The sequence below is a fragment of the Vespa crabro genome, chromosome 20, assembly GCF_910589235.1.
Source record: "Vespa crabro chromosome 20, iyVesCrab1.2, whole genome shotgun sequence".
Classification (NCBI taxonomy): Eukaryota; Metazoa; Arthropoda; class Insecta; order Hymenoptera; family Vespidae; genus Vespa; species Vespa crabro.
The window spans coordinates 2,249,804-2,263,340 of NC_060974.1; the positions used below are offsets into that span (position 1 = coordinate 2,249,804).

Consider the following 13,537-nt stretch of genomic DNA (forward strand, 5'->3'; position numbering starts at 1 on the left):
AATAGTTTATAGATATAAATTTGATAACATTTTAGATTATATATATATTTTTGCCGTAAGGCAATATTTTCTTTAAAACTGTAAGATAAAACAAAAGGATATTAATTACGTAATTCTACATAGTTAAAAAAATATCTATGTGTGTATGTATGTGTACATTATTTTTTATCTCATATCATTTAAAGAAGTATAAGAGCTTTTTTTTTAGATAACCTAGAGATAACAAACAGTAATATGATTTTTATCGTTTTCTTCATTGAAATATGTCCAATTTTTTTCTTTAAAATAACTAGTTCATTCATTCAGCCAATCATAATAAAAAAAAAATTACCCTAAGCGTTATAATCCGCTCTGATTTATACTGTAATTGTTTAAAAAAAGCAATCTTTAATATTTTTATTTATTGTATTCAATTATCATTGAATTAATAATAATATCATAATTATAAGAACAAAAGAAAAGATTTTCTATATTTGTCGGACATATTGTGTATCTCCCTACACACATATGACATTATTAATAGTTTTAATTTTTATGTGATTCGTATAGTGGCAACTTTATCATATCAAGAGATACCTTTACCAACCTAAAGTATCAAGTATGGCTCCTACTATGAAAAACATGACTTGATGAAAATGAATTGGAATAAGCAAGTTGTAACTGATACAATAACGTGATACTGTATTGTATTGTGTGCCCTTTCAGAGAGTAGTTCTGTGATTAATCTTTACATCTTTTCAATAAAGGAAACTAAAAATTCGCAATAATAGACAAAGAATATATTCATAATTTATATGATTCAAAAATGAATTCTGATACAAATATCACAAATCATAAATATCAAAAAGAACTTATTTATAATAAATTACTACCATATGCAAAAGATTTAGAAAATGAATCTCAAGTATTATTATCAGAAATTAAAGGAAATTTGGGCCGAGCTATTATGTACCGTGAAATGCAACCAGGATGTAGTTTTTGGACGACCAGATTATGCAAGTAAGATTTACAATAGAAAATATAATATATTTTACTTTTTTTCTTTGTAAACTATTCTTAAAAAGTTCATGTGTCCTAACACGTTTTTAAATATACATTCATATATATTATATATTTATAATAATAATATTCATATATATTTATAACATATTTTATCATATGGTAAAGGGAATATAACATTATGCTGATTCATATCATACATTTAATTTATTAATATTTATTTATCATTATTATCAATTGTTCTCTTTATGTTAACATTAATTTAATAATATATATATACATGTATATATTTTTTGTTTAGATATATAAAGATATATGGCATGAAGTTTAGCAAAGAAGATCATATATACTTTGTTAAATTAATGTATGAATTAATTACTATACCAAATCTTGATCCATTCCTAATCAACAAATTTGGATCGACTTTAATTTTATTGTTAAAGTAAGTATTCCTATAAATATGTTTAATTACAAAAAATTAAAATAATAATAATTCAATAATTAATTATCATACGGATGATATTTTTACTAGAAAGAAAGAATTACTTTCTCCAAATGATTTGGAACTTCCATGGAGACCTTTGTATGATTTAAATCAGAGAGTACGAATGTGCGCAGAATCATCCATAGGAATGTTCCGTTACTTTCCTTTTTTAGGATGCACATTAAATTCTGTAATACATTCTGCAAAAAATTATTTTCCAGTAAGAGAATTTTATTTTCTAATATAAAAATTGAATAACAATTAAGCATGTGTACTTATGATTATATTTTGTTTAGTTAAATGCAACGCAAGAAATCTTGGATGAATTGAGGCCTATGATATGTCCATTTGATGTAGTCACTATGTCTAATACCTTTAAAACATTAGAATATTTTTTACCGATACACTTACCTCCGGAGTATCATTCGCTTGGACACGAATTATGGTTCAATGAATTTATGACATTGTGGGAAGTTTGTCATAATGGGCCGCAATGGGAAAATGAAATAATGTGGTTAATGGCTAAACTAGCATTTGCAAATATTGGTTATATTAATTGGGAACCACATATACCTCTTATGTTTACTAGATTTGTGCGCTGTTTAAATTTACCTGTATCATATAAACAGACCCAAAGCATCAAAAGTCATAAAATCGAAATGTTACCTATTGCTATATGGATAGTATCAGTTCTGGTAAAATACTATTTTATGTAGTAGATAATAATACAAATAATAAGTGATAGTATTCTATAATAAATGCATTATTTCTCTAACATTTGCAGGGTAATAAATCCAGTGCACAAATGTATCTTGAAAAGTTTCTGAAAACAATAGAAACATATTTCCATGCAGCGAATGTCGGTCGATGGTCTGGAAAATTGAAAGAATTGCTTACAAAATTACCATATCGCTTTATTTTACGTGTTCATAAGTAAATACATTAATCAAATAATAAATTAATATATAAATTTACCTATTTTAATACAGTGCTCGATATAAATTGAAAATTAAGAAAAAAAAAATAATACATTTTTTTATTAATTTGTAATTATAGAGAGCGATACGCTAAGAAAACTTGGGAAACACCAATTCCTGATGAGTACAAATTAAGTGATGAAGACATCAACATTTTTGTTAAGAGTATGATGCCAATAGCTATGACAGCAATGTTTAGCAAATTAAGTGCTAATGATACTTGTTATGCTTTACAACATCTTGCTACTATGAGACCTAGCTTAGTAATACCACAAGTTCTAGAGAGGATGTATTCTACATTAGATTCTCTCACAGAACCTCACAAACTCACAGCAGCAATGACTTGTATGGTAGCTGTAGCTAGACCCATGGTACAAGGATCTAGAAATATAAATAAAGGTAATATATATTATCATTGTGTTATTAAAAGATTTTTAATGCTTTCTAATATATATATATATATATAAATAAATATATATATATATATATATTTTTTTTTTTTATTTTTTGTAGGATATACATATCCAGAAGGTCCAATGCACGTTCTACCTCTTCTATTTTCATCTCTGCCAGGCATAGATCCAAATGATATAGGAAAGTGTTTTATTACATTTCGTCTGATTTCTGTATACGCCATTATGATACCCATTGTGGATTCGTCTAGATCATCTGCAATAGCAGACGAAGAAGAGAGATTGATTTGTGAAACAACATCGCGTTTTGAAGATTTTATTTTGCAATTCTTAGATAGAGTTTTTACTTTCATAGATTGTAGTTCATTAGAATTTGTAAGACCTGAAAATCGTGCTGGTGATGGGAAGAGTAAATTAGAAACTACAGCAGAAACGGTGTTAGAAGGAGTGTGCTCGACTTTATTACTTAAAACTAGTAATGCAATTTTTCTCAGTGCTTTACATAAGTTACGTACATTCGTGACCGAACGTATTTTAGAAACAAAAATCGCTGGCCAACTAGTAGCTGTACTTTGTCGAATTTTTGTACGGATTAATGGTCAGGATACGCTACGTGCTCTGGTACCTTTATTATCTCAAACGATATTAGATATAATTAATGAAGGAGAGGATGTCATCAAGGAAGAAAATTTAGATAATCGTTTATTATATGCAATGCTTCTACTATCTGCAGTTGTCGAAACACCAGGTTCCAATTTATTACCGCATATAAATACTTTCTTGAAAGTACTTGATCAAGTGTTATTGTTAAGATCGAGAGAAGGAAGCAAGCTTGCATGTCGCATACTTAAAAATTTGCTTATGTCATTGTCCACTGTTACATTCTGTCAATTTCGAACTGTCGAGAGGGATTACAATGATCCAGAATATCCTTATACAAGAGATTGGGGTCGAGCAATAGATGTTGACTCTTTACGCATTAATTGGTATGTTCCTGGGAAAGAAGAAATTGCAACGATTCAACAAATATTCTCCAAATATTTGCCTCAAGAAATAGAAAAATTACAAAAATACTGTCATGATTGGAATTCATTAACACGGTATGTTCCCTTTATAATTTTTAATAGTATTTATGTATTTCTTGATAACATCTAAATGCAGAAATAGGAAGCCTCTGTGCTAACAAACAATTTTACCCCATTTTCCAGAAATCAAATGCAAAATGTTTTATAAAATATAACTTCTTGAACGTCTTTTTATATATGAAGTATTTAGACTAAAACTGCCTCAACTGATAACATAAATGGATAAATGACTATAGGGAGGAGTTGCTGACCAGTCTGAATATTGTAAGCGGTATTGTTGGAGGCTGTGAGTCTGTTTTACCATTGTGGAAAGAATCTCCACTTCCTGTCGTCGAAACATCTTTAGAATGGATATCATTTACTCCAACTGTTGGTATCACAGGAGAAATCATTATGCCCGATGGAAGTAATGTGAGACGGTATTTGACAGAGATCTTAAGTAATCTACAATCTGTATTACTGAAAAATGCAGAAGATGATACAAAAAGTTTATTTGTTTTGGTGCAGGTATGTATATTTATTTATTATTAAAAGAATAATGAAGATGTAACATATCAAATACATATGTTAATGTATTTACATCTGTTTTAGATATGGAATAGTTTACTATCGGGGAAGATGCGTTTATATGAAAGTTACGAAGGAAGACGTAAAAGTTTTCAAGCTGCACAGTCTATGTTGAATGATAAATTGGTGGGAGGTAAAAAGCGTATGGGACCCGTTATATTAGAACGTGTTGATATTCAGCATGAGACACGACTTCAAGTACAATCTTATGTATTAACGGAAACTCATAAAAATATAATGTTAGAACTTCTAGCATTAGCTACTAGCAGATATGCTGACGTACGCTCGAAAGCACAATGTATTCTTTTTTATGGGCTTCGACACTTTCCATACTCATATACATTCATTGTCCCTCGTTTAATAGATATTTTGGCAAAAGATACTGACGTACATCATGATGCTTATAAGGTATAAAACTTTAATAGTCAAGAAAAATAATGATTTTCCACGTATTTATTCATTCTTTCCAAAAACAGGGAGTTTTATATATTTTATTTGGTCCACAACATGATCCTATCATGATCAAACGTGATTGGAATATGTTGCGATCTTTATGGCCAAAAATTGTTCTTTCCAAGCCATCTGAGAAACTTTCAGTGATTCGATTAAAAGAAAATTTAATTGACACTGTAAAAAATAACTTTCCAACGTATGTCATTACACTTGAAATACCAGATAGATGTTTGATTGCTGCATCTAAATTATGGAGTACTTTCCCATATCCTACTTTAGTGCAACTTAATGAGAATGAAATTCAATGTGGTTTACAAAAATTGAAAGAGCACTCTCAATCTAATTTAGTGGCATATCATGGACTTCTAGATGATTTATTAAATGCTATTCTAGAAGAAAATCTTCATTGGAGGCATAGATTAATGTCAATGAATTTTATAAGAAGCTTGGTTCATCCTGACCAAATATATTCACCGAAAATAGTGCGGTATTTTTTAGAAGCATTGATTCATGATTCATTAGAAGAAAGAAAAATTGCGATTCGTACAGTAATTTATATGCTTAAGCAGCAAAAAAGAAAACATCCAAAGGTATTTTTAACATTTAACAAATGTATAACACGTAAAAAAATTACTTGGAAAATTCATTTAGGATACGTTTTGTTGTAGGTAACTATTGATATAAGGGAAGAACGCGAAAAAGAATTATTATTTACAGGTAAATCTAATGTTGTGATACCTGGAGAAAGGCCAGATAATGCGTGGTTGCAATATGACTACAATACACGTCCGTTAACATCAGATCAATGGAATGAACAAAGATTTGTTCATCAACCATATATTGGCTATTATACATGGCCAAAAAAATTAGAGATTTATGCACCATCATCTGAACAACCAAGTTTTGATCCTAAAATTCGTAAATTAACAGATCATGAGATGGAGATTGAACGTTTCTTTAACGATCCTCAGAATGTGGAGAAACTTATTAAATTCTATAGTATCGAAGAGAAAAAGGATAAGGATAAATTTAACGTTTATAAATGTCTTCTATTTAAAAGTATTTTTCGCAATATTGGAATTACTCCCTTAAAACACTTTTTGCCACATTTGTGTAAATTAGTTACAGAAAAGCAGGAAAGTAACCAAAGATGTGCTGCAGAAATTATTGCGGGTATAATCAGAGGTGCAAAGCATTGGCCATTTGAAATGACTTGTGAAATGTGGAATGAACTGTTACCAATTATAAGAACAGCATTAAGTAATCTAGCAGTGGAAACTGTTATAGATTGGAGTACGTGTTTTGCAACTGCCTTACAACGTAGAGATCCAAATAGACATCATTGGTTTTTGGAATGCTTGATGGAAGAACCTCCTTTAGGAGAATCTGAATCATCTTTTGTAGAATGTGGCCGTTTGTATGCTTTACAGAGAACCCTTAATCAACAATCATGGCGTGTTTCTCAATTGATGCAACGTTTACTCATCCGTTTAGAGAATAGATTATTAACAAATCCGTTTAGAAATTTAAGGGAACGTTTAGGATCATTATTAGTTATTGTATTTGAAGCAGATCTTCGATTTCCAAAATCCTTTGAGAATCAAGCAACCCCACGAGCACAACATTTTGTGGATAAAGTAATTCCAAAATTGCAATTACTTGCTCAAGACACTATAGCGTTGATTAGCAGGGAAGAACATTCTCTAGCCTCGGACATGGCCAATGTTAATTTTAATGATTCTATTAAAAATTCTAAATTGGATGTAAACGAACGGGAAGCAGCTATCAGATTGCTTAAGATTATTTGCAAATGGATTATAGATAGTGTGTTTAGATCGCAATATGGAACATTACCAGGATTTTACGAATTATTCCCAATTATTTGCCAAATGGAAAATTATGAAACGGATGAAGAATTAACCAAAATTTGTTCGGAAACTTTAGCTGTACTTGCACAAACAGTTACATTACCAAATGATATGTCAATAGCTTTAGATGCAATTGTAAAAATGTCCAAGCACTTATCATGGTGGGCAAGAGCCACTTGTTTAGAATTTCTTCAAGTTTTAATCTTTTATAACATGAGCATTGTATTAAGCAAAGATGAATGGGTTAATTCTATCAAAGAAGTGGTTTTAAATTTATTGGAAGACATCCGCTTAGAAGTACGAGAAAAAGCTGGACATGTTCTTGGTGGATTATTACATTGTGCATTCATTCCAGAGCAAAAGGCTTTACTAGTATGTATGCACATAATTTAAACGAAGTAATGTAATGTATATTTCAATTAAAGTTATAAAAAAAAATATATAAAAATTTATAAATATAATATAATCATAAAAATTTCAGGAGAAATTCAAATTGAAAGCAAAAATAAAATTGCATAAAAAATGTCGTGCAATATACAATAAAACAGAAGCAGAAAGAAATGCAAATTTGGATGCAGTACGCTTGCGGCATGCAGGTGTTCTAGGACTTTGTGCATTTATTCGTGCACATCCTTATGATATACCAGATTATTTGCCTCCCGTTTTTGAGCATCTTGGTCTTCATTTGAATGATCCTCAACCTATACCAGTTAGTATATTTAGAAAAATAAAAGCAAAAGACTTATGATTATTGTTCTTCGAAGATATAATTAGATAAAATTCTAAATGCATTGCTCATTTTTAGACAACCATAAGAAAAACACTTGGCGATTTTAAAAGAACACATTATGATGGATGGACCGGTGTAAATGGGCATGCACAGCATTTTACAGAAGAACAACTGGCTGTGCTGCAAGATTTATCAGTACCACCTTCGCATTATGCGTGACTGAGAAATAGTATTTAGAATATTCTCTCTTTATATATATATAAAAATTATAATATATATTTTCTTTTTAATATGGAAAGAAATTTTAATGAGAAAGAAAAGTTTACAATTACGGGAATCTTACTGAAACTAATGATATAAATTATACCTTATACTTATTTAATTATAAAAAAGTGGTGTTGTGTGCTATAAAGATATGTTGTTTCTATTTGGCTTTGTTTATATTTATTCAAATAAATTGATATTAAATCACATATTTTTAATTAAATTATTACAAATGTACAATTCATTATGATGTTCTTATTTACCTTTATATATAAAAAAAAATATATATTTCAAATCCTTAAATAATTTTCTATATGGAAATTAAGATTAGTTATTATCATTATTTATTAATTACTTTAATTGCTTGTTCTAGTTATTCTTTATTATAAATTTTGATTCATCATGATATATGGATATTTAATACATTTTTTTGAGGATATAAATAAAAATTTTACATATTCCTTTATTTATTAAAAATTAAAAATTATAAAATTAGGCTTTGACTTTTATCAAAATAGTTTTATTTTGAATTTTGACGAATAAAAATTGAAGCACTATCTTTTTTAATAGGTATGATTAGATATATCATACTTTAGAATTTTAATTATATGAATTATTATTTAGAATTACGATATATAGATTACTTTAAAATTATTTAAACTAAACATTGAAGTACTTACATTATTTACATTTTACATTATTTTTATTTATTTTCATTTATTTTTATTTATACTTCTCAGGTTAAATACTATAATTAATATTCTACTCATATACGTAATCATATTTACATATTTCACAATTCAAAATATGCATCTGCAATCTATTGATCCAACTATTATCTTTTATTTTATTTATTTCAACGCAATATCAAGATAATGGCTGCTTAAACACTCTTTAGCTATATGTTAAGTTTAATTAGATACAAAAAATATAAAGTTTGTACAATTAACAAACACTCATCAATTAATCTATTAAAGTATAATCTACTATATCATTTTATCTTGCTTTTGTCAGATATACTATTATTTTTACTGCAATATAAATATTTCTCTCATTAGCTCGGGTATTAGATTACACTCGAGTTAAGTCTAAAGATCGTATTGACGTATAGTGTGGATAGTTTCCTTATTGCATTTGTAATTCATATTTTATCCGTACTTGTCGCTGAAGTCGTATACTCTACGAGCGAAAAGTTGTGAAACTTTTAAAGGAGTTTTCTTTCTATGAGTTTACAAGTTTTAAATCAAGTTTTTAAATTCATACTTAGTTCTAAAGAAGTGATGTTGTGTTATATAAGGAAATGTTTCTTCTATTTGGTTTTATTTTTATTTATTTGAATAAATGATATCAGACTACATATTTTCAATTAAATAATCACAAATGTATAATTTATTATGATGTTTTTGATTCTATCAAAAAAAAAAAAAAAAAAAAAATATATATATATATATATATTTCAAATCTTTAATACTTTAAATTAAAATCTTAAATAATTTTCTTTATGAAAATTAAGATTAGTTATCTTTATTATTCGTCGGTAACGTTAACTTATCCTAAATATTATTCTCTATTATGAATTTTGATTCATTATAATATATGGATATTTGTAAATAAAAATTTTATACGTTCATGTCGCATGAAATTGAAATAATTTGCGCATATTATAAATTTGTATCTCTTTAAATATTGTTTTTTGTGCGCAGTTTTTAGGATATTCGAGAATCATGAATCGATGAAACAATAGATGTTTAGTTTATATGGGAAAATATTTTGTATGTATTCGTAATTTCATCTTTATAAACTATAGTATGCAATTTGTAAAATGTGAAATTACTCGTAGAAAGACTATCCTTGTAAATAATCATCTCCATATCATGTAACGAAATCAGAATAGGTCTATGTGAATAATTATAAGTTATAGCCATTATTATACAAACGAAAATGAAATGGAACTATTTCAAGTAATATAATACTTACAGTTTACTGAGACATATCATTTTTATTCACACATTGTATAATGTGTATTAATTACACCATTGTATATACCCGCGTACTAAAAACTTCTTATGTATTATTATTATTATTATTATATTATTATTATTATTATTATTATTATTATTATTATTATTATTATAATTAATTAGCTGACGCGTAACAATGTATTACTAGCACAATATAAATTTGACATAATTTTTCGAATGCATTAATTTTTGCTATACTGACGATATTTTGTTATGCACATTAGATATAAGGTAACAAAACAATACGGTGACCTTTATCTTGTATAAAAGATACATTTTCTTTTTTAATTAAAATTTGACTATAACTTCATATATAAAAATTGTTAAATGTGCATGATTATCCTTATTTTCTATAGAGTTATTTAAATTTTGCATTATTAAAATTACCACGCCTCTCCCAATATATTTATGTATATATATCAAATGTTAATGTTAGAATAATGAAAACACTTTCTCCCATAATATACGCGCGTTTATGTATCATCAATGCAAAATAAACAATCGCAAATTTATAAAATACCTGATAGATCATTATTCATTCATAAAATTGCAATTGAACAATTGTATGAAACATAACTGTGTTTCGTTTATATCCTTAATGTCATTTCAATATGAAACAACGGCGAACGAAATGAGAGGCAACACGTTTAGAAATAAAATTTGAAAAGATATTTATTGAAATCAACATTTCACGAATTGTACTTCTACTAATACACACGCAACAGAACAATAAGTCTATTGTTAAAATGTTTGTATGATTGAATATTTGTGAAATGTCGATTTTAAATATGTAACCGAGATCAAAGTTACACAAAGAAATTTTTACAAATATAAGCATCTTCCATGTAATATACAATGTAAGAAGCGTGCAGGTGCTTATTTTAACATATTAATGTTCACTTTACATATAAGTATGTAACATATGTATGTGTTTGTATATTAGTGTTGAAATATTTATTAATATTATATTAAATTACGTTATTGATCAGAGAGAAAAATGCACTAAACTTTCAATAGGAAAATAACGTAATTCTCTGACATATTTTAAAAATTGTTTGGATCATATAGGGGAGAGAAGCAGGTATATAGGGCCAATAACTATAAATTGTACATATTACAATTAAGCTATAAACTCAAAGTGCTTATTTTTCTAATATTCATACAGAAACTTATTTAATTTATTTTTTAAATTTAAATTGCCCATATACGCATCTTGCGCGTTTGAATATTGTAATACTAAGTCGACATTTCTATATATTGTTCACTTTCATACTAAGTAATCATATTTGAGTAATCATGTTTTTCACCCTTAAAAAAAAAAATTTCGGCCAAACAATTGTTGCATAACTCTGTAATAGAGTTGGTGGTCCATATGTGACAACATTTCACACTTCATATCTATTAATATTAACTGAAGACTTTTTTCCATATTTTTTGTCTCTGGTGATGAGTTTAATCGTTGCAGTATAAAACTGCTTTTCATAACATGTGTTTCTGTAAAAACAGAATAACTTATATTAAATGATAAGAGTTCAGTGGTAAGATAACATTTGTTAATTATATTTTTAGTAAATTAATAAATCTTACTTTTGGTAAAAGAGAATCAAAATTACATTTCTCAGCAGCACCCAGACTTAGACGACTCAATAGGACGTCCATGTTCTATCTTAACCTTGTTTGCTGGATCACTTGCTCCACTCGAGGGTGGTCCTACTCTACTTTTAATTTCTGCAGCCATTGTCATAAATGCTTGTTCTACATTCAAAGCATTTTTTGCAGATGTTTCTAAGAATGGAATACCAAGTTGATCTGCATATTCCTAAAGAAATATATAGAAGAAAACAGAATAAAATAATCAAATAAAATAAAATAGTATAGATAGACACAACATGATAGTGTGCTTGTACCTTAGCTGTAGTATAATCAACTACTTTTTTAGTATGAAGATCACATTTGTTTCCAACCAGAAGTTTATTGACATTATCACAGGCATAACGATCAATTTCTTCCAACCATTGTTTGACATTATTAAAGGTATCTTGATCTGTGCAATCATAAACAACAATAATACCATGCGCACCTCTGTAATAAGAACTCGTAATTGTCCTAAATCTTTCTTGACCCGCTGTATCCCAGATTTGCAATTTGATTGTTTTTCCATCTAAATCAATTGTTCGTATTTTAAAGTCTACACCAATAGTACTGATGTAACTTTCTGTGTACGTATCATCAGCAAAACGTAATAGCAAACACGATTTTCCAACTCCAGAATCTCCAATTAACAATAATTTGAACAAATAATCACTGAAATAAAATTATATAAAATTTTTTAAATAAAATTTTATAGAATTATACATAATAATTTATTACATTTCTATTACTATTATAATATATAAATAATCCATGTAACACAGATAATTAAATTCTCTTCCTTTATATTTCTATGAATCTTAAATATGATTATATTACAAATGATATATTTGTTAAAAAATTTACCTACAATATATCTTATGTATTGAAAATATATATGAATAAAATGAGAAAAGTATCATTATATTTTGGAAAAATTAAAAAAAAAAAAAAATATAATTTCGAACCTGTATTAAATAGATATTTAATAACAGATGTTCATTACATAAAATATAAATAGCTTCATTGTTCCAATCAGTTAACTTTTATTGTTTAACGTTATTCAATATGTGCTTATTAAGATTACATATGTTTTTAACATATACATCTTAATATTGAACTATTTTAAATTTGTCAAACTAATAAAATAATTCATGATATTTTATTTGTACATCATAGCTGTACAAATGTTTACTTGTAATATCATTTTTCATATTGATAAATTTAATTTTGTTAATTTTTTATTTTAATACAACAAAAGAAAGCTATATGTAAACGTATGAGAATGAACTTCTAAAATGGGGACGGTGGAAGGAGGAGGGAGAAGAGGGGAGAGGTGGATCTGTCAGACAGTTCAGCTTGAATCCTTTTAGATGATTAGACAAAAGAAAACTATATTACGTAGAATTGTTTTCATTAGTTTCGTCAAATCGTTTATCATCGCGATCAAAAAGAGAGAAAAATAAATGGGTTAAGATAGAAAAATTGCAAGGAAGATATCTGTCTACGATGTCTACGTAGAAAGAAGTTTACTTACTATTCAGGATTCATCGTGGACATGCTATGTCGATATAATACGTTCACTGATATTCGTATGTATTTTTCACCTCAAATCTATAAACGATTCACGTTAAAACGATACAACCTCACGAAAAGCAAATCTACAGATTCACTAATCACGTTCTTTAATGCGAAAGAACTGTAACAATGGCGGTCGTAGCAACTCCTCCCAACGAACGAATGAGACGACCACCATTGACGTAATGCCAGAATGGCAGCAGGTGCTGTTTCACTCCCTCTACTTGACGGGAACCGAGCAACTTTAGAAAAACATGACGTCTGCGCATAATTCCCCTCTCATTGCTTCTTCGTTTATATCTTTTCTTTTTTTTTTTTTTTTTTTTTTTTTACTTCAATTTTTTATCTTCGTTTCTTTATACGATAGTTTCTTTATACGATTCTATTGGTAGCTATAAATATTAATTAATTTTGTATTTTTGTTTTTTATTTCTTTTTTTTTCTTTCTTTTAGGAAAAGTTCTATTGTC

At 27.7% G+C, this 13,537-nt stretch overlaps 2 protein-coding genes and 1 long non-coding RNA gene across 4 annotated transcripts; 1 reads left to right on the forward strand and 2 right to left on the reverse strand.

Annotated features, from left to right (window-relative positions):
* The first annotated feature begins 4 nt into the window (after window positions 1-4).
* Window positions 5-8,063, forward strand: LOC124430969 (proteasome activator complex subunit 4B-like). Of its 2 annotated transcripts, XM_046978271.1 has the most exons (14): window positions 5-143; window positions 550-999; window positions 1,301-1,441; window positions 1,532-1,703; window positions 1,780-2,178; window positions 2,268-2,416; window positions 2,540-2,859; window positions 2,974-3,973; window positions 4,195-4,465; window positions 4,550-4,933; window positions 5,002-5,568; window positions 5,647-7,218; window positions 7,328-7,555; window positions 7,652-8,063. In XM_046978271.1, the coding sequence occupies exons 2-14, from the start codon at window positions 806-808 to the stop codon at window positions 7,793-7,795; spliced, it is 5,541 nt and encodes a 1,846-aa protein (XP_046834227.1). In that variant the 5' UTR covers window positions 5-143; window positions 550-805; the 3' UTR covers window positions 7,796-8,063. The 2 variants fall into 2 exon arrangements, with proteins under 2 accessions (XP_046834227.1, XP_046834228.1); XM_046978272.1 differs by lacking the exon at window positions 5-143 and having other exon boundaries at window positions 539-999.
* LOC124430974 lies at window positions 2,700-9,236 on the reverse strand. The gene is made up of 3 exons (XR_006943885.1): window positions 8,521-9,236; window positions 3,010-3,129; window positions 2,700-2,841 (listed from the first exon to the last, which is right to left on the reverse strand). It is a non-coding gene; the product is annotated as an uncharacterized LOC124430974 (long non-coding RNA).
* A 1,279-nt stretch (window positions 9,237-10,515) lies between these two features.
* On the reverse strand, window positions 10,516-13,290 carry LOC124431088 (ras-related protein Rab-1A). The gene is made up of 4 exons (XM_046978521.1): window positions 13,028-13,290; window positions 11,769-12,165; window positions 11,449-11,680; window positions 10,516-11,355 (listed from the first exon to the last, which is right to left on the reverse strand). The coding sequence occupies exons 1-3, from the start codon at window positions 13,048-13,050 to the stop codon at window positions 11,480-11,482; spliced, it is 621 nt and encodes a 206-aa protein (XP_046834477.1). The 5' UTR covers window positions 13,051-13,290; the 3' UTR covers window positions 10,516-11,355; window positions 11,449-11,479.
* Between the last annotated feature and the right edge of the window lie 247 nt (window positions 13,291-13,537).

What these genes read in the sequence shown, in the direction of transcription:
- LOC124430969 (XM_046978271.1), top strand. Translation starts at nt 806, where the DNA reads ATGAATTCTGATACAAATATCACAAATCATAAATATCAAAAAGAACTT. An exon ending in ACTTTAATTTTATTGTTAAA is followed by an intron (nt 1,442 to 1,531) that starts GTAAGTATTCCT and finishes TATTTTTACTAG; the next exon opens with AAAGAAAGAATTACTTTCTC. An exon ending in CAGAGCAAAAGGCTTTACTA is followed by an intron (nt 7,219 to 7,327) that starts GTATGTATGCAC and finishes TAAAAATTTCAG; the next exon opens with GAGAAATTCAAATTGAAAGC.
- LOC124431088 (XM_046978521.1), bottom strand. Translation starts at nt 13,050, where the DNA reads ATGTCCACGATGAATCCTGAATA. An exon ending in TCCACGATGAATCCTGAATA is followed by an intron (nt 12,166 to 13,027) that starts GTAAGTAAACTT and finishes ATTTTATTTCAG; the next exon opens with TGATTATTTGTTCAAATTAT. An exon ending in TTGATTATACTACAGCTAAG is followed by an intron (nt 11,681 to 11,768) that starts GTACAAGCACAC and finishes ATATTTCTTTAG; the next exon opens with GAATATGCAGATCAACTTGG.